Source organism: Lupinus angustifolius, chromosome LG01, assembly GCF_001865875.1.
Source record: "Lupinus angustifolius cultivar Tanjil chromosome LG01, LupAngTanjil_v1.0, whole genome shotgun sequence".
Taxonomy (NCBI): domain Eukaryota; kingdom Viridiplantae; phylum Streptophyta; class Magnoliopsida; order Fabales; family Fabaceae; genus Lupinus; species Lupinus angustifolius.
The window spans coordinates 26,645,191-26,665,938 of NC_032009.1; the positions used below are offsets into that span (position 1 = coordinate 26,645,191).

The window sequence follows — 20,748 nt, forward strand, 5'->3', positions numbered from 1 at the left end:
CCTGAACCAACATCCAATACTTTTCCCCTCAAATAATCCATCAGACCTAAAATACTACCATCTCACCTATAAGATTAGCATCCAAACCTTGTTGCATCCTCACCAAACTTGACCAATTCTTCTTCAGATACCTCTCATCCTCTATCTTTTTTTTATTATATTTCTTATACTAATTGTTCTAATTCCTACAAGAAATTTTGTCTCTCTATTACCACTCATAAAGAACCATCATCCTACACACAAGCCTCTAAACTGCCTTGTTGGCAAGAAGCAATGAACAAAGAGCTTCAAGCCCTTGCTTTCAATGACACTTGGTCCTTGGTTCCTCTACCCTCAGACAAGCACACAATTGGCTACAAATGGGTATATAAAACAAAATACAATGTTGATGGATTCTTAGAGAGGTACAAAGATAGACTAGTGGCAAAAGGCTATACACAAATAGAGGGGATTGACTACTTTGACACATTTTCCCTTGTGGTCAAAATTACAACAGTCAGAGTAGTCTTGGCCATTGCCACTGCCAAATCTTGGTTCCTAGAGTAATTAGACATTAACAATGCATTCCTTCATGGTGGTCTACATGAAGTAGTGTACATGGTTCCTCCTCATAGGTTAGTTCTGCCTCATCCAAAGTTGGTATGCAAGTTACATAAGTCCTTATTTAGGTTGAAACAAGCTAGTAGGAAATGACACACTACTCTTTCTATCAAGCTTATTTCTCTTGGATTTTCACACTCATAGGCTGATCAGACATTATTTACAAATGGAATTTCTCCATCTTTCACAGCCATACTAGTCTATGTAGATGACTTAGTATTGGCATGGAACAACACTCATGAGATACAACATGTCAAGCAGGTTTTGCATCGGTCTTTCCAAATAAAAGATTCGGGCAAACTTAGGTATTTCTTAGGTCTTGAAATTGCAAGATCCAAGCAAGGGTTACATCTCAATTAGAGGAAATATACTCTGTTCCTTTTAGAAGAATCAGGTGTCCTTGGATATAAACCAGGCAAGACCCTCTTTGACCTTTCCATTAAGCTCCAATTCCATCAAGGTTCACCATTCTCTAATCCTTCTTGATATAGAGGACTTGTAGGAAGATTGTTGTACCTCACTATCATCAGGCCAAATGTTTCTTATGATGTCCAACAGTTGAGCCTCTTCATGGCAAACCCAATGGACACTCATTATAAAGCTGTTATACGAGTGCTTCACTATCTTAAGACCTCTCCTTCACAAGGACTCTTTTTTTCTTCTCAATCTTCTCTCAAACTCACCAGTTTTGCAGATTCTGATTGGGCATGTTGTCTTGATACTAGAAAATCACTAACTAGATTTTTGTTTTCCTTGGAGATTTCCTCATTTCATGAAAGACAAAGAAGCAAAATACTATAGTCGTTCATCCTCTTAGGCTGAGTGTAGAGCTTTGAGAAGTTTGGCTTGTGAAATACAATGGCTTCACTACTTGTTTGATGATTTACATATTAAAATCCCTTCTCCAAGTTCAGTGTATTGTGACAATCGTTCTGCTATATACTTGGCTCACAGTCCTGTTTTTCATGAGCATACCAAACATATAGAGATAGATTTTCACGTGGTTCGTGAAAAAATTAAAAAAAGGGCTTATCCACTTACTATATATATCTTCTTATCAACAGTTTGCTGATTTTTTTTTACAAAGCCCATGCACTCCACTTCCTTCAACAACAATCTTTCCAAGTTGAGTCTTTTAGATATCCATCGCCCAACTTGAGGGGATAGGGTGTTAGAAGAAGGCTTGTTAGCTTGTTGTTCATATTGATGTGGTAGTTTACAACATGATTAGCCAAACTTTGTTAGCTTGATCTTGTGTTATTTTCTGTGCTTTATAGGTTATGCACTTCAGTTTATTGGGCCTAGTTATATTTGTTAGTTAAGCCCAACTTTCCAAGTATAGTGAGTGGTTAAGTTGGAGGTTGTTATTTCTATTTTGGTTTTTCCTCTTTTGACAACTATTTGTATATAAAGGGATTTGTCCTCCCTTCTATTCCAATTCAATGAGAATCAGATAGTTCATTCATTCTTTCTTCTTCTCCAATTCAATATTTCTCCAAACATCAAGAACTCTCTTCATATTAGTTACTTCATTCTCTCATCCATTTTCTTCCTCTTTCACCTTCTCTCTTACACTTAACCTCACTCAAACTTTTTCAAACCTTATCTTACTAGATAATAATAAAATTATACCAGTTTAAAACATAAATATTGCCAAAATCGTACATGGTCTTAGATACATACTTGTGGAACATGTGTAAGATTACACTTGTATCTTTTTTCAAAAAAAAATATATGGAGAGACAAGTAGAAAGATGTGATATTTTTATCCTTTGAATATGATAATGACACTTTTACTCTTCAATACAATTATAAAAATAATAACTTGCCACTCCAACACTGGAAACAATTCATTTCTGAAAAAATATATGACTTTCGCCCTTATATTTTTTAAGGATTGTTATATAGGAAGTGTTGAGATCCTTTAAGTACTGGATGGATCTATTGACATGTGACACACAAAAATTCAAAACTCAAGATTTTTATTTATTTATATATTAAATAATATAAAAAATTAAAAATTCTTCTTTGCCTACCCAACCCAATATTGGAGAGTTGAGCATTAGAAGAACCTGATTGGAATAGAGAGGCATATGATTTGGAATTAACGTGAATGGATGAGGAACACATCTTTTGTATCATAGTGTGTGACACTCCATATATTATGAGTTGTGATTGATTGAAAACAATATATTTAAGTTAAAAGTTTAATTATTAAATATTTTTCTGATCATTCATAACTTATAACATATGAAGTTGCACATATTATGGGACAAAAGTGCTCTTAAATGGATGGTAGATCACACATATGATTTGGTTTCCGTGACAAGCGGCAAATAATTAGTGAAGGATTAGATAAAAGGGCATACATGTTCTTTAAGAATTAAGAAGTATGTGTGTAATGGAAAGTGTGATGAATGATGGATAGCACGATATATTTTGGTCCCAAAAATGTATAGGTGAGGAAACCCTATCGTTTTAAATTAAGACAAATTATTAATTTCAGTTTAAAATATTTGGATTAAAGAACATTTAACAACAAAATCTTAATAAATGTCATGTTATTGTTGTGACTCCTAGATTTATTAAGCGAACCAAACTCTACAAGGCCACCACGACGCAATTATAATTTATAAACATGTACACCACAGCTACAACTCAGAAGTCGTTTCTCTCCTAAGACATGATGTGTCTACATCTGCCCCTTTAAAAGTCTAAGTTTGACAGCTCTGCAAGATTCTACCCTTCTCGCATATTTGAAAAATGTTTTGGCTTATTAACAAATATAATAAAAATCTTCATGGCCATAAAAAGGTATTTGTGACTCTTATTCACTAGAGTTGCATATATTCTCATAAAAAAATGTATTATTTTATATGTTATTAATTATAATTAATTAGAAAAATAATTAATTATTAAAATTTTAATTTAAATATTTTTTAAATTAATCACAACACGTGATATACGAAGTGATATATTTTCTGGGACAATAAATGCACTCTAAAATTCACATAAATAGATTTCACATTGTTATTGTTAAATGAATTTTTAGATTATCCTATTAAGATAATATATTATTACGGCTGATATTATATTAGTGTTCCATGTATGTATGCCACGGTTCATCTGAAAATTTGGTCAAACAAAAAACAACAAAATATCATAAAATCAAGTGAATTTTTAAATATTTTGATTGTTATATAGTCCGAGTTACAATAATGCAAGTGCCTGCATAAAATCTTGGGGATTTATGGGGGTACCAATGTAGTGGCCAACATGTAAACCCAAGTAGTGGCTAATATGTTATTGTCAAATGAAACTACCTACTACTAATAATAATAATAATAATATAATAATAATAATAATAATAATATCTGCATCCAACTCCCATTGTACCCCACTGTCCTATTGTCCATCATTGCATCCAACTTCTATCCAGCTGGAACAACCATTTATATGTGTTGAAATATTATACAGTCAATTATACACTTACTTTTCGGATAGCATAGCCTGAATTAATGTATCTCAAAAGTTAAAACTCTATTGTCACTTTTTATTGGTAAAAATAATATAATTATTTGATTTAAAATTAATTAATATTAAATTTATTTTGTTGTCCAATAAGAAAATTTATAGAAAGTTGACATAAATTATATGTAATTTTTGTGTGCATTGATCTAGTGGTATAAATTCATGCTACATCCTCACAATGACTAAAATATCAAGTGTTCGATTTATGTGGGCGAACTTGTTGAGGGGTAATCACGTACCCCGAAAGGAATTAGTTCATGTTAAATTGATCATATAATATACACTTATTTTTAGATACTTTAACTCCTTAATCAACTCAAATGAATGAAAATATATTTCTATATGATAAAAAAACTTGTTCAAATGGTCAAATATTATCAATGAAGTGTTTTGTGGACTTAATACGTAGGAATGACTGAAAAGGCTAAATTTCCGAACAAATCTTGATCATGCTCAATGAATCTCGTTTCCCCATTTGAATTCTACTGTGCTTAATATGTTATGCCTATTTTTTTTATCGAGCCGAATTTTCGTCAAGAATCACGCTGAGCGGACCAGATAGCAGTTGATACTTGCACTCACCGTACAAGTTATGCTCAATAGAGGTAAAGCCACTCACAGTGCAATCTATGCGTTGAGCATATGCGCCAAAAAAGTAAGAAGAATAGCTTTTTTACGCTAAACGCACCTACGTGCGCTTAGTACAAAGGGGAGGTGTGCTCAACGCAGATGTTGCGTCTAATGCATGTTAGTGTGCTGAAAGGTTGCACCTGACTAGATGAAGAATTGTTTATTTAAAAAGTTTCAGCTCAAGCCATTAGACATACACTTGATATTGTGATATTGTAATACTTTTTTATATTTTTAGCGAGTTTAACTCACTTAGATCGTTGAAACTAAGTGTAAGCACTATAAGAGTTAATCTATGCTCATTTGTGAATGATTCTACTACCACATGAGTTGTGTTTTATCCTTATCTTACTTACATTTTATGAACATGAGTAGTTAAGTATTCCCTTCTTGGAATTGAATGTAATACAACTTGATTATACAAATTGTTTTAATCATATTAAATTCATGAAGTTTTGGTTATTTTGAGTTTTGGCATCTAGTCAATGTTTGTTTTAAGTTTGATCATCTTATAAAAGTAATAATATATTGATCGCTTGTTCTAGATAATGTTATCATTAATTGTATGGACTAATTTTATATTTCAATTTTTTTTATTTTTGCAAAGGAATTTTTTTTTATGCATGCCAAGATTTTATATTACTCCCACATATTCCTATGAACAATATGCAATCAAGACTACTAATTTTATGGCAGAATAATATTTGTTGGTTGTGTGTATTTTATTTATTTTCAAGAATAGCAACGATATAGCATGACCATCGAACATATGAGTTGTGGAAAAGAAGTGAATATTTGTTACTCTTCCTCCATCCTAAAAATGACTATTATATTTTTTATTCTTTAATTTAATTGAAAAAATGTTTATATTTACTTTATTGTTGCACTTATTGTTCATTGTTAGATAAATATTTGTTGTTATTATTATTATTGGTGTTACAAATTATTTTTCCTAAAAAATAATGTTATTTATAAGTTTTTATTATTAATATTTGTTTGTTATATCAATAAGTTGTTACAACTGCTCTTGGCTAATTAGACACATGTTCAAATATAATATTAAGATTATGCAAACCACAAGTTGGCTGGATCCGTGCAATACTGGCAGTTTCGAGACTAGGAGAATGTACTTGGAACTTAGAGGCCCAAAGCAACAGGTTTGCTGGAAACAAATTTTCTATGGTAACACTGCTAGACCTAGAGTATACTTCACCCTATGGTTGGCCTATCATGGTAGACTACCTACCAAGGATATACTTCAAAAATTTGGCATAAAAACTAATAGAAAATGCATCTTCTGTGGAGATCCTGAAACTACAAAGCATCTGTTTTTCACAGCCCTGGAACTAATGTTATTTAGACTCATGTTCTTAACTGGATGAAATAGAATCGCAACTCTAGAGGCTGTCAAAGGGAACTTTAGTGGATTGTCCAACACACTAGAGGAAAGACATAAAGAGGAAACTGTTGAAAAATGTTGTGGCTAAAACTATATATGTTATTTGGAATCTTAGGAACCAATGTATTTTTAAGGGCCAAGGCACTAATCTAGACATTGAGCAGTTAATTAATAGAGTAGTTTATGATAGAGCTAACACTTATGAGGGTCTTAAATTGTATTATGATAAAATTAGCTCTAGATCATTTTTGTCTGTAAGATTTGTAACCTGGATCATATGATCGATGTGGACTTTGATGATTTGGTAATAGATGTTTTCTTGCTTAAAAAAAGTTGTTATATTTTATTAAATCTTATAGAAATAACATGTTTCAACCATTTAAAGACAAACTTAGTGAACCAACAAGATGTTGGTCTAATGGTGTAAGGTGCTACTAGATCATCAAGGTTGAAAGTTCGATTCTTGTGAGTGACACTTATTGAGAGAGGCAATCACGAACCCCGAAAGAGATTAGTTCATTACCCAAAGATGTAAGGAATACCCTTGATAATACCCAAAAAAGACAAACTCAATGAGAAAAGTATCATCATGATCTTTCCTTCGCCTTTATTGCTTATTTTAATAATTTAATCACTGGCCAACATACAAGACATTAATTTATATTTATAAAGAAACATTTATTATTTATTAAAAATATATCATAAATACGATTATAATCTATTATTTAAATTCCTCTAATAAAATATATATTCATTATTTTATTGTTATTATTATTAGTTATATGCTATCTAAATTATTGTTACCATATTATATTATTAATGTTATTAAAGGTATTATATAATAAATATACAATTTTTTTATTAATATTAGTATTATTATAAAAGTGATGTAAATAAAGAAAAGTAAAAATGAATTTTTTTAATATTTATTAGGTGAAGAATTTGACGACAAGATATTCAGTATCAACGCTTAACTGGGTGCGAGACTATCGTGATAGTACGCGAAAAACTGTGGACTATTGATATTGTGGGATGAGGACAACTAGAGTGAGAGACACTAGGGGTTGATGTACATACAGGTTAAGATAAATGTTTTTCTGTATATTTCTTTTGTTTTCATGTTATGTAAGATGATACATATTTATTTTAAAAAATATATCTAATAAATTTCCATGTAAAAATAATATTTCTTTAATAAAATTGTTTTTAACGTTATTTTTGGTTAATTCCTAAAAGAATCAATAAATATTTTAAATATTTACTACTTATGACGTATATTTTTGTGAATAATGAATGCAAATCCAAAAAAATCTCTTTAATTAGCTCTAAAAATTTGAAAATAATATAAATGTTTTCTCAACTAAATCTAAAAAATATAAGAACTTGAAAATAATTATCAAAATAAGGATGGAGGAAATGTCGCCAATTTTTTTCCCCATTGATTCATCATTTGGACGACTATCTCATGTCTCTTTGTTCCTAAAAAAGCAAACCAACCAACAAATATTTTTCTATCTAAAATTATATAATAGTGATTTTTCTATTACTCGTGGAGATATGTATGAACAAAGTATAATCTAATCACCCAAAAAATAAAATTAAGTTCTTTTCCTTTATAAGTAAATAAAAAATCAAATAACTTCAGGATATAAATTAGTTTATGCAATTAATGAGAGTATAATCTTAATATAGGCAAACAAGATACTAACACCTTATTCAATTTGTATTCGACTTCCAAATTTATATATCTAACTCAAACACAAGTGTATTATGAAAATAGGCCTAAAGAGATTTTTCAACGTTTTAAATGCAAAAAACCTTTGGAGCAACTCCAACAAATCGTGTAACTAGTATTCAACCAAAGATAGTGGCACGACACAAGCCATTTAAATTTGTTTTGATTTTATTTTTTATCTACCATTTATTTTCTTATGCAATTACAAGATTATACCATATTCATTTTGATTTTGATGAAACTTGAAAGCAAGATTTAATTTTAAAAGGATATATTACTAATAAATGACAATATATATAGTATTAAATACATGACCTATTTATATTGTTCACCAAAGTTAGTTTTATTGGTCATTAATTTCCTGATATAAATGCAAAGTTATAGCATATCTATTTTACATTCCTCATTATTCTGATTTGACTTCCAATCATACAAAATAAGTTTTATTAATTTAAAACTAGATATCACCAATAATTAACATTGTCTTTTGCCTTAAAAAAAATCAACTATCCATATTGTCCATGTAAAATATTTTATCTCCATCACTCAAAATATTTTATCCCTTTCTTTTATTTATTCTTATTTATTATTTGGCAATAATAATAATTTTTTCAATTTTAACAACAATTGTAGAAAATATAATTGTAAATATAATAATAGGTTGTTCTGACTGAAATGATAAATAATTATGGTAAAAATGATACATGTTATTGTTAAGAATATATATGTAAATTTTCATTTAAAAAATAATAATAATAATTATTTAATAAAAAATGTATTTATCGTTGGTTAATTCCTCAAATAAATCAATAAATATTTTAATTAGTTACTAGTTATGATGAATAGTGTCATTTTTTGTATTATTAAGGATATCCCTTTACTTTTTGGGTGGGTAAATATATAATCCCAAAAAGGATTAATTTTTAGGTAAGGGAACAATAACACAAAGACAAACATGTATTTTCTCTTTAATTAACTCTAAAATTTTAAAAATAATATAAATAATTTTGCAACTAACTCTAAAAAAATATAACAACATAAAAATAATCATGACAATAAGGATGGAAAAGTCGCTCTCTATGAGTATAAGCTTATTTTCCTCCATTTATTCTTTGAATGATCATGTCACATCGTTTTTGTTCCTAAAATAGCAAACAACCAACAAAAGTTTTTTTTTACTTAAAACTATGCAATCTTGATTCCTTATTACTTATGAGGATAACTAGGAGCAAAGTATAATTTTGTCATACACAAAAAATAAAAAATAAGTTTTTTTCTTTATGGTATATAATAGTTCATGCAGTAAGTTCGGGTATCATCTTACTATAACACATGATGCTAAGGCCTTACTATAACTTCCAAATTTATATCTTTAACTTAAAGATTAGTGTATTCTAGAAACATGCCTAAAGAGACTTTTCAACATTTTAAATGCGAAAAAAACGTGGTGGCGACTTCAATAATTTCTTTATGCAATTGCAAAATTATACCATATTTATTTTTCATTTCTCTTTATTTTGGTTGGTTGAAAATAAATTTTTTATTTTAAAATGAAATATTACCGATAATAATAATAATAATGTATCTAGACTTAAACACCTTATATATTTGTATTGTTCTACCAAAATTAGTTTTTTTTGTTCATTAATTTCCTGATGTAATTAAAAAATTATTACATATCTATTTTGCATTCCTTATTATTCTAATTTCCTGAAAATAAAATGCAACCAATAAATAACAATGTCTCTGGCCTTAAAAACATCAATAATTCATATTCATATTAATCATGTAAAATATTATATTTCTATCACAAATCAAATTATTTTATTTCTCTTTTTTATTTATTTTCCCTTTTATATTTTTATTTAAATAATCCGAATAAAATTGAATGGTCAGAAATATAAAGTAAATATCAATGTTTGACTTTTTTTAATAATGGTAATATTTTTGTAAAATAATATTGGTAATATATTTATAATATATCCTTTAAAAAGTAAAATGTCAAATACTGAACTGTTTGACTTTTTTAATAATAGAATATTTTTTTGTAAAAACAATAGTGGTAATATATTTATAATATATATCCTTTAAAATACACCCCCAATAAATAAAATCCATATTTTATTGGGTAATTGCTACCACAAATACCCATATAAAAAAATTGGTTATTTTGTTTTCTAAGCCTCAGAACAAAGAACGGAGCAATGTCCAAAATGTTGTTTTAAATTGGTTCTTTTGTTATGTAAAAAAATCCACACACCTCATTCTCTTGTCTTTCACTTACAACCCTCGCTATCATCGATTTCCACGCACGTCCATCACCTTCTCCTTCTTCTTATTTCACTCTGCTTCTATTTTTTGTGGTAACATAAAGAGAAAGAAAATAGACACAAATTCTAATTCAGAAATAAAGAAAGAATGGGAGGTTGTGCAACTAAGCCCAAAGTTTTGAAGGATGATTCTGATGTGAAGGTTAAGGCACCTGAACCTGAACCTGAACCTGAACCACAACCACCGAAGGTTGAAGCTGTTGTTGAAACCCAAGTGGCAGAAGAATCATCACAACCACAACATGTGAAGAGTGTTGATGAAATCAAGGTGCCGAATGAACCACAACGTGAGGTGAATACTGTTGTTGATGATGACCAGACAAATAAACAACGTTCTCTTAACTTGTTGTTCAACAAAGAGGTAAATATATGTATATTCAAGTTCCATAATTTCATTAATTTCTTTTTTTTCTTCTGTTTCTTCAGTTTTAATATCATTTCCAGGATTTCAAAAGACATAGAAAGGTGTCTTTTTATTTATGGATTTTAAACTCTTTATTCATACTTTTCTATGAATATTCCATCATTTTATTTTAAAAGAAAAGTTGAGTATACTTATATGGTTTGTTTGATAGAATTAATTAAGAAGTTGGTTGAAGGTTAAAATGTTAATTGAAAATGATAAATATTGGGTTAAAATTTATGACTAGTTAAATAAATTGGAACTGAATACTTAGTTGATAAGTGTATGTGGCTCAAAAGCTTTATTTTTATTTATGCTCTTCGAACCGAATAATTATACATAAATTTATAAGTTAAGGTCTCTTTAAAGTTCTCAATTTTCCTTTTTATCAAAGAAATTCATTAATTGACTTATAATTTTCTCACATAAAAAAATTCACAAAACTGAATCTGTAAGATCCATCTACTTCTCCTATGCCCTTCTGTGAAGATCATCATACTCCTTGTTTATTTATCTATTTTAAATTTTCTATTTTTTTACGAAATTGAGAAAATGGACAGTGGTACAATTATTGGATTTGGATATTTACTTTTCTGAGTACCCAGATGAACAAGTTTTCTTCTGTCATTCCATTCTCTGTATAAAGAAATCAGATCTTAGCGTATTTTAGCCCACTTTATGCTACCGATTATTTGTCTGTTTTTCTCTTTAAGAACAGTGCAACTAAGAACAGAACTGTGAAAACAGAGTTGATTTTTTCGGGTACCTACTTAACCAAATCATATTATGAGTATGTATGAAGTACTACATGAGATACGTTCTATGCAGTGTTCCATAATGTTACATTATATTTGATTGGTAAATATATATATATATATATATATATATATATATATTAATAAGCTATTTAATTTTTAAATAAAATATTTCTAAAATTTTATTTTCTTAGAAAATCACATGTGATAACACATATAGTGACACTCAATGAGTGAATTGTGATACAATATACATTCTCCCATATATGTGTTCCAATTATGATTACTCCAATTAATATTGGCAATGGCCACATTTGTTAACGTATCAACATTAACATTGACATGGTCCCATGGATCTTAGTTTTCTGGCTTTCTTCTGCTTTTTCTCCAATATACCAAAGTAGACTAGTTTGACTAAGATGGACTTGGAGCCATGACAAGCAAATGGACCTACATATAATAAAATCACATGCATGTCAGATGGTAAGTCTCAAACATATAATATACTTTGAGTGAACATTTGGATTTTAATAATTGTTCCATGCATTTCAGTGAACATTTGGTTCTCTAAAGTTTGATGTAAAATATGTGAAATAATAGTTTTAATTTAACTAAATAAATGTATGGAACGAGATGAGGTAAGAAATGACGAAAATCCATCTTCATTGTATTTTTTTGTACTACCAAGGATATCTCTTCACCTTGTGGTAAGGAACTAATCCCTTTGAGGATTCGTAGTTGCCCCTCCCAACAAGTGTCAATCGTAGGAATTGAATCATTCACCTTTTGTTCATCCTGACGATTTAGTGGGGTCTTACACCACTAGACCAATAAGTTGTTGGTTCCTTCATTGTGTTTATGCATATTATGATTTCCTTATCTTTTTATGTGTTTTTATGGTGCATTAATTCCTTCTGTGTTAATTTATTTATGTAAATCACTGTTGTTTGTGTTTGTCAGAATGAAGATGCAAAGGTTTCCACAGAAAATGAAAAAACTGGAGTGAAGGAAACTGTGAAAGAAGAAACATTAGAAGCCCCAAAACCATTGGAGGATATTAAAAGCAATGAACCCATAGTGAAACAGGAATCTTCAAAGCCAGAGGAGAATAAAGTGGTAAACACTGAGCCTGCAAAACAAGAGTCTCCACTGATTGCATCAGAGGAGAAATCTTCAGTGCAAAATAATAGCAACAACCCTGCTGAGGAACTAGTGAAATCAGAGTCAAAAGTTGAGAAACTTTTAGAAGAAAAACAAATAAAGGATCCACTGAAACAAGAATTTGTAGATGCTAAGGACACACCTATAGTGGAAACCAAAAACAAAGAGCCAATTAAAGAAAACCCATTACTTGAAAGCTCCAATATTGTTCAACTAGAAGCTGGAAAACCAAGTGATGGTTCAAAAGATGAGAAAGCAAAGACCCTGATTGAAGAAACAACCACAAAGGTGGTTCCTCAACCTGAGGAGAAAGTAATTGAAGCTCTTTTAACAGATGCAGGGTCTGTGCCTAAGATTATAACAGAGGAAGCAACATTCAGCAGCAAAGAGAAGAACCATAATGTGGTGGAGCATCCACCTAAGGCTGGTGATGCTGACAAAATCAAAACCTTGAAACCTTAGATGGGTCGAAGAACAACATTGCACTATCAAATATGGTTCTATGAATCATAGGCCATGCAGTCATTGTGAGATTTTCCAGCTATCCTTTTCCAAATGTGCTATTTAGTCTTTTGAATCTTTGATTTTTATTCTTGTTTGAGTTACTTATTTTTCCATTATGATATTAATAATATGGATTGTTAGGACAAAATTACTAATGTAAGTTCAATTTTATTGTGATTTGCAAGTGGTAATTCCATGGAACTCAATCTTTTGGCATCATGGTCATGTAATTCGTTCAAGTACTTTGAGAATGTTGTTTGCTGCATTAATGGCAATAGCATGATACTGCATGTAGCTGAAAAAGCTTTATGATTTTGTATAATTTGATTTATATGCAACCATTGCTTGGATACTTCTCAGTATACATTAGTCTCAAACTATGAAAATCATACTATATTGAAATTGTACTCTTATGTATCATCCATATGGTTAAGAAGTCTCACATTTGTTAAGCTCGGGTGGTTTTAAAGCCTTCTAAGTAGATGAACTCATGTCTATGTCTTAAGGTTTTGGGTTGTGTTGTACCAAGTTCATTTATTGTGCTTTTTAGAAATAGTAGAAGAGATAAATGTTAACAAATCTGATTTATTAAAAACAATGAAAAGTGAACAAATACCATTCAGAAGTTAGGATCCAGTGATAAGCAGAAAATATGCAAGGAGTATTATTTCAAACTAGTATTTGCCCGGTTCCTCCTTGCAAAACCATTCTTCTCTTTTGCCACCCCGTTAACTTTTGTGAACAGGAATTCACGTATGAACAATCGTTACTCTAGTTAACTGAATGCTTGCTCAAGGTAACTCATGAAGATTCATCACTTGGATTGTTCTCTGCTTTTAAGCTACACAAATACCCCAAAAGAAACAAAAAAAGTGTCAGTGGAAAAAAAGAAACATTGCTGAACAAGGAGTCAAGGACGAAAATGAACAATAATAAAAAGAAAATGGGCCCACCTAAAATGCTGGTGAATCATACAAAAAGCAACAATTTAATAAATAGGTAAATAATTAATGTTTGTGGAGCTGAAACAATTGTTATGAGGTAAAATTTAGAACAAACAATCGAATAAAATCAGAATAGGTAATGGGTAATGGAACAAACAATCTAATTAATGTTAAAAGAGATTGGACAAATTTTTGTTTGGTTCCATATGGTCATGGGTCATGCCACACCCTGGTAAACAGTTGTGGTTATCACTGCGCTCTAGTCATGATTACTACTGAAATTCTACATCTTGGGGACCTTTGTGAACACATAGGTTTATCCCAACATGACATTGTCATATGACACTTCCTCCATCATGAGTCATACATAATAATTTTCACATTGATGAATATCAACTCTTCTCCGCCTCTCCTAGGTGATAGCACCATTATTACGACATAATTCTACCTTTCTGGATACCCAACTCTTCATTAGCTCCCTTATGGGACATCATCCACATAAGAGTTTGTTTGCCATTCAACCTAAGTCTCTACAAGTATTTTGGTGATGTCGACATGAGCCTAACTATTTTTCAAATTTGTGTGGAACTTCTCTATACTTTATTAAGCAAGGTGAAGTTAGTTACATTGAGACAACCATGGTGATATCAACTTAGCAAAGAACCAAGTGTATCATGCTAAGATCAAACATATTTATGTAAGTTTTTATAAGATCATAGAACTTATAGTTTCTTAGCATATACTATTACATAATATTCACACGCTAGAAAATGTAGTCGATGTATTAACCTAACTGATTACCATAAATAATTTCATACAATGGTTGAGCTTATTGAATATTTATTTATATAAGACTTTGGAGAAACCCAAGCTCAACCACACATGGTGGAAGATAGTTCATATTCATCAAAATGAAGATTGTTGTGCAAATGGCTGATATGGAAGAAGCAATATATATCTAGATCATTCGATGATACACGATCTTGTATTGTAGGCTTCTCATGATGCGGAATCACATAGGATAACACAACTAAGTCATGTTGGCCACCGCGACTGTGTTTGGTGTGTGGGCTAATCCACAATCGTGTATCATACAATTGTAGAGTAAAATTGGGGATCCAGGACTAGACAATGTTGTGGCCCATGATAGTGGATCAACACCCTTTTGCTTTAAACTAATTTCTAGTTTATAAATTTGGATTGATGTAAATGAGTTGTAGTAAAGGGTTATATCTATTATGTGAATCCAATGATGCAACCCTTCACTAGATTTTTTTAAACATAATCTCATTACAAAATTCCCTTTTGTCTTGTCTCTATTCTTCCATAATACAAGAATCCCACATAGTTAGATGATGTCAACAACGGAAAGAGAAAAACACAATGGATAACAACAAATTAACAATTCACTCTGATTCTGAAGTTCAAATAAGAAATGTTGACTGAAAAAATGATTTTTTTTATTTGAACAATGAGCCATCAAACAATATATTATAACAAATTAAGTATATAATAAATAGTTTAAATATCAAAATGAAATAAATAACTAAAATGTAAAAATATAAATAATAGATACTGTTATTAGTCAAAGGTCAATGTGATCTTCAACCAATTCATAAATTACCTACTTACAACTAGTCCCATGTAAATCAGCAATTCCAGGTCAGAATACCAATGCTAACCTTGACTTCAATAGGGTTTGTTGGCTAGTAGATTTTAAGGAAAAATGAAGGAAAAGTGAAGGTTTGAGGTTGAGGTCTCTCCCAAGTATATATACAGGTTAAAATATATAACCCACAGATATATAGTTTAAAATCTCAAAAAATCATTTCCCCACATTAAAATATTACAATTCTATCTGAATTCAGATACTATTTTCAATACTAACTGGATACAACCACACAACATAAAAACTGTTAAGAATCCAGACTTTAAATTATTTATGAATAAAATAATTTAAAAATTATCAAACCTTTTTTTATACTCAGCTCTGAATGAGAAAGGAACACATCCTTTTACTCGGTATCCTCATGAAAAAAAAATCACGTGACTAACCCACATGCGCATTCCATAAAATCAGAGACTAGAAGCACCTGACTATTGTTACTGTGTGAAAATTAATCAAAAGAATTAAAACAGGAACAAGATCGCACATGTCCCAAGAAATTTCTGTTCACTGGAATGCCAAAAATCAGAACCTATCTCATTTTCCAAGTAAACATTATTGGATTTTTGTTGTTATTATTTATTAAGTAAATGAAAAACCACAAGGGTTTTTATGTTGGGGGAGTAAAAATGAAAAGGGATTAACTGGGTCTATGATTATCCTGCATCTCCCCCACAAATACCTATTTTTCTTTGGAACACCCTCATAAACCTTTTTACATTGAACTTGTTCATACGTGCATCACTAGTGCCTTCCATGCAAACCCATGGCATCTTTGTTATTTCTTTCCAAAGAATGCATTCTTGTTCTTGGGTTTTGGTAACTCATGAAGATCCATCACTTGGATTGTTCTCTGCTTTTTAGCTACACATATACCCCAAAACAAACAAAATTACTGTCAGTAGAAACAAACATTACATAACAAATACGGAAAGGTATAATGAAAAGAAAATCCCACCATTTGCGGCTTCTTTGTAGTTCTCTTGGAGGCGTTTTGTAGCAGAATCAAGTTTCTGAGAGTCAAAATTGTTTTCCCTCTGTCTCTGCAATCATTAAACAATGTGTTAGGATCACTTAAACTGAATCCCCTGCCTGCATTGCCCCTAAGAATGCTGAGACATCAAATGAGATATACTCTATGGAGCTTAGCTAATAAATCATTGATGCATTTTGATGTTTAACTTGTTATGAAAAAAAGTGTTAGCAGCCATATGTATATTTCAGGGACTCCAAAAGTGTTATAAATTCAAATCCATACATTTTGAGGATCAGAAGTACGAAGTGATGGTGGTGCATGTGCTGGTTTTGGAGGAGCTACTTTGTGAGGAATTGCTTTTGGTTTTTTTAGTTCTACTTCTGACCCAGAATTTCCATCTGTGTGAGCATGAAGGAAACATGTATTATATAAATCAAATTCCAAAATATAGACAAAAGAAGCTTTGAATCAGATACTATACTCACTTGGTGGATTTGGTGAGTATGCAAAATCAGGACTCTGCAAAATGAGTGGAATATTAGAAATCCAAATTGCTAAACAAAGCCTCATCCTTCCATGAAAAGCAGTATCTAGAGAGAAAGAAAATGATTTTTTTTTTCACCTGATGATGCCCATTCTGTGCTGTTTTCTGCTGAGGCGAATCTTCATCAACTGCGATGATATCATACGAAAAATATTAACATTAATAAATTATAATCATCAATTTAATTAGCACCCAAGTGAAGATTAAGTCATGGATTACCCATGACATTAGTAACTTCTTCTCCAGACGTCTTTGACTTCACCCATTCATCTACAATTCCTTTCCACTTACTGCAATACAAAATAGCTAAATTCAATCAAGTTATATTATTTGTATAACATTTTTGAACTGGCCGAATTTTTATACTTTAACATGCTGATTTATGTTCTCTCTCTCGTCTCATCACAATACAAAAACTAATTTTGTGCAAACTTCACCAATGAAACTCAAGAGCAGTCAACATTCAGTCTTTTGTATTTATTTTATTTTTCTAAAAAAGAAATCATTGTCTGCTTTCAAAACCTGACAAGAAGCTTCACGAATTTCCTAACATAATTGGAAGAATGCTTCCTCAACTTATTCACATGCCTCCCAATGTCAGTATCCTACAAGAATCAAACCAAATTAAGTTATAACTTATAACATTGAAAGAAACATCCAAGATTTCAGGGTTTTAAATTGTCGTGGTGGAAATATTACAGTTTTATCAGTCCTAGGCAACAATAACTATAACCACTTCGACTACATTTTCCTGCTATTACTGCAACCGCAATTTAAAACTGTAAATACTCCAAATAAAAATTTACCTGTAACTCTTCGAATGTAATATCCATATCAGCGAGTGTATGTAGCAGCTCTATCAAAGATTCTTCAGACTGATGAAGAAAACATAAATAATCATCACAATTAAGCTAAAAAATACCAAAGTATTAATAAAATTACAAAAGAAAAACAAAAACAGTGGTTAATTAAATTGAAAACCTGGTTAGGGTATTCAAGTTGTTGCTTAATCTCTAGAATCTTCTTCTGCTCATCATCAGATAAACCTCCATAAGGTTCCAACTCCTCCTCCTCCTCCTCTTCCACTTTAACGATTTCACCATTGTTATTGGTCTCACAATTCCGACACGGCGGAAGTGCTGACGTGGCGGTGTAAAGTCGCTCCACGATTTGGTCTCTTCGACATTTCAATTCGTCGGCGTTATCGACGGAAGCGACGGTGATCGCAGCATCGATCAATAACCAAACGTCCACGCTGGCACTCTCCATTATGGATCGAAAATCCTCCAAATCCATAATACAATAAAGCAAAACGAATCACTCTAAGAAATTATTGCTACGCAGATAACAAGAAACAAAATCAATATTTATATTTATATATATATGTGTGTTATTTTTCTCCTTTGAAAAAGTTTTCCGGGAACTGAAACAAAATAGAGGGAAGATGAGAATATTCTATATTCTTGAATTCTTCTTGAATTCTATTTGTTTTTCGATTGATTTATTTATTTTAAAATTTGTAATTTAGGGTTTATTTTGACTTGGGGATGTGGACTCTAATGGGGTAAGAGAAACATTTCTTGGTCATGACATCTTTCTAATAAGAGGCTGTTTTTATTTTTCCTTTTCCGTATGGGCAAAGGGATATGAATGATGGACTAAAAGGGAAATAAATTTGTGACTTGAGATTGAGCATTATGGCATAGATCCATGTGGGGATTTTGCATATCCTTCAACGTTAAGCCACACGGAATATGAAAATTGATACTTAGCACATATGTTATGTGAATGTATTATTGACTTATCATTAATTAAAAAATATATTTAAGTTAAAAAATTAATAATTAATTATTTTTTCTAACCAATCACAACTGGTGGTATATGCAATAGTACAATTTGTAGGATACCGGATGTGTACCTCTCTTATACCAGGGTTAAAAACCAAAAAAGATTATGGCATGTAGCTTTAATAAAATTGATTATAAAATATATACGTTCACAATATAAAGATTTATACACATGCACTTCATCATTTATCATTTATTTGAATTACTTTTTTTGAAAAGTTATAAACAATTAAATATCAATGGGTGAATTATGCATTGACAATATATAAAACTCATACACTGTCAGTGTATATATTTTTTTCTAAAATTTTAATAATACAAATATTAAAATATTTTTAGACAAAAAATGTTAAAAATGATAAGATTAATTTTGGCCTCACATTCCATTTTTGGACACACCGGAGAAGATCCTAACCCATGGAATATATATATATATATATATGATATACTTTTTAAGATTAGTGTAATATCTATACATTTTTAGTCTAAACATTTATATATAATCAATATATCATTCACTATTTATTTGTATTTTTTTAATAGTCAATGATAATTAAACATGAATGGTGGATGTAGTATATATAACTGATATTCTATCAATGTATAGTGTGAACAATTTTTTTCTTCTAAGATTTTAATATATATATCAATATTCATCGTTAATATGTCATTATTATTCATGTTATGAATCTTACATTTGTCTATGATTAAAATGAATAATAATTTGGTGCTCACAATGTAACATTTTTTTTATATAACTAGTGCATGAATATTAGGACATTGTTTTTATTAGTTTACACTTTATTCTATTTAAAAAATATATTCTATTTAAAAATATATAGATTTATTGTGTATAAATCTTTATATTGAATGTGGATAAATATTAACTTATAGAAGACCAAATAATGATCGAGGGTTGAAAATGGAATGAAGGCTAACTACAAAGCAAGGGTTGAAGGCTCGAGTTGATAAGTTGAGGTGGAAGAGCTAGGTCGGAGAATTATAAGAAACAAGTCAGTGTAAGGGACTTGCAAATAAGATCTTATAATCTATAGGCTTTTCTAAAATCCCCTCTAATTAAATGGGGATATATATTTATTTTTGGTCAAATAAGCTCATAAATGGGACGACATACTTATTTTTGGTCAAATAAGTTTATTAACTAGCTTATAATAACCTTCAAAATTTTGTCAAAGACACTCTTAGTGTAACAGAATTTACAAGATTTTAGTAGTTCTTTTTTGGACAATTTAGATTTTCCATGGTGCATTTATTGTTTTCTTTATTTGTCCGTTGTTCATATGTGAAAAATAATAAATATGCACCAACAGTATTGATTCAAATGGTATATATTTGATTATCCTTAATCAAAATCTTGAGTTCGAGTCTTGTGGATAGAAAAAATATCTATTAGGAGAGTTAGCCTTATATACCTGTGAATGTTCACGGCTCCGAAATAATTGCTTCTAGTGCGAGGATACTCGTAAGAAACCAAAAATAAATAAATAATTAATATGCCAATTTAGGAAGGTAAAATATAGTTTTAAAACTCAACAAAATTAAGTATACCTATTTATATGTGTTTTGTAATAAAGACGAGAGTAGTATTATAATTACAATTTTAAAATTTTACATTGGGAGGAAATTCACTTATTACAAGAGTCAAAACTTATCATGTCTTGGCCATTAATTTTAGATAAATATAATAGCTTGAATTAATGAG

At 30.3% G+C, this 20,748-nt stretch overlaps 2 protein-coding genes across 2 annotated transcripts; one reads left to right on the forward strand and one right to left on the reverse strand.

Moving 5' to 3' along the window:
• On the forward strand, positions 10,084-13,308 carry LOC109359034 (translation initiation factor IF-2). The gene is made up of 2 exons (XM_019603545.1): positions 10,084-10,586; positions 12,344-13,308. Exons 1-2 carry the CDS (start codon positions 10,314-10,316, stop codon positions 13,004-13,006), a joined length of 936 nt encoding a protein of 311 aa, XP_019459090.1. The 5' UTR covers positions 10,084-10,313; the 3' UTR covers positions 13,007-13,308.
• On the reverse strand, positions 16,255-18,787 carry LOC109342894 (probable mediator of RNA polymerase II transcription subunit 26c). The gene is made up of 9 exons (XM_019580944.1): positions 18,160-18,787; positions 17,985-18,053; positions 17,701-17,783; positions 17,398-17,468; positions 17,257-17,306; positions 17,120-17,153; positions 16,917-17,032; positions 16,617-16,701; positions 16,255-16,522 (listed from the first exon to the last, which is right to left on the reverse strand). Exons 1-9 carry the CDS (start codon positions 18,472-18,474, stop codon positions 16,437-16,439), a joined length of 909 nt encoding a protein of 302 aa, XP_019436489.1. The 5' UTR covers positions 18,475-18,787; the 3' UTR covers positions 16,255-16,436.

Bases quoted from the DNA above. Each gene is read 5' to 3' on its own strand.
- LOC109342894 (XM_019580944.1), bottom strand. From the start codon at position 18,474: ATGGATTTGGAGGATTTTCGATCCATAATGGAGAGTGCCAGCGTGGAC. The intron at 17,307-17,397 runs GTAATCCATGAC...ATATCATCGCAG, and splicing joins AGAAGTTACTAATGTCATGG to TTGATGAAGATTCGCCTCAG. The intron at 17,154-17,256 runs GTGAAAAAAAAA...CTCATTTTGCAG, and splicing joins CACAGAATGGGCATCATCAG to AGTCCTGATTTTGCATACTC.
- LOC109359034 (XM_019603545.1), top strand. From the start codon at position 10,314: ATGGGAGGTTGTGCAACTAAGCCCAAAGTTTTGAAGGATGATTCTGAT. The intron at 10,587-12,343 runs GTAAATATATGT...TGTGTTTGTCAG, and splicing joins ACTTGTTGTTCAACAAAGAG to AATGAAGATGCAAAGGTTTC.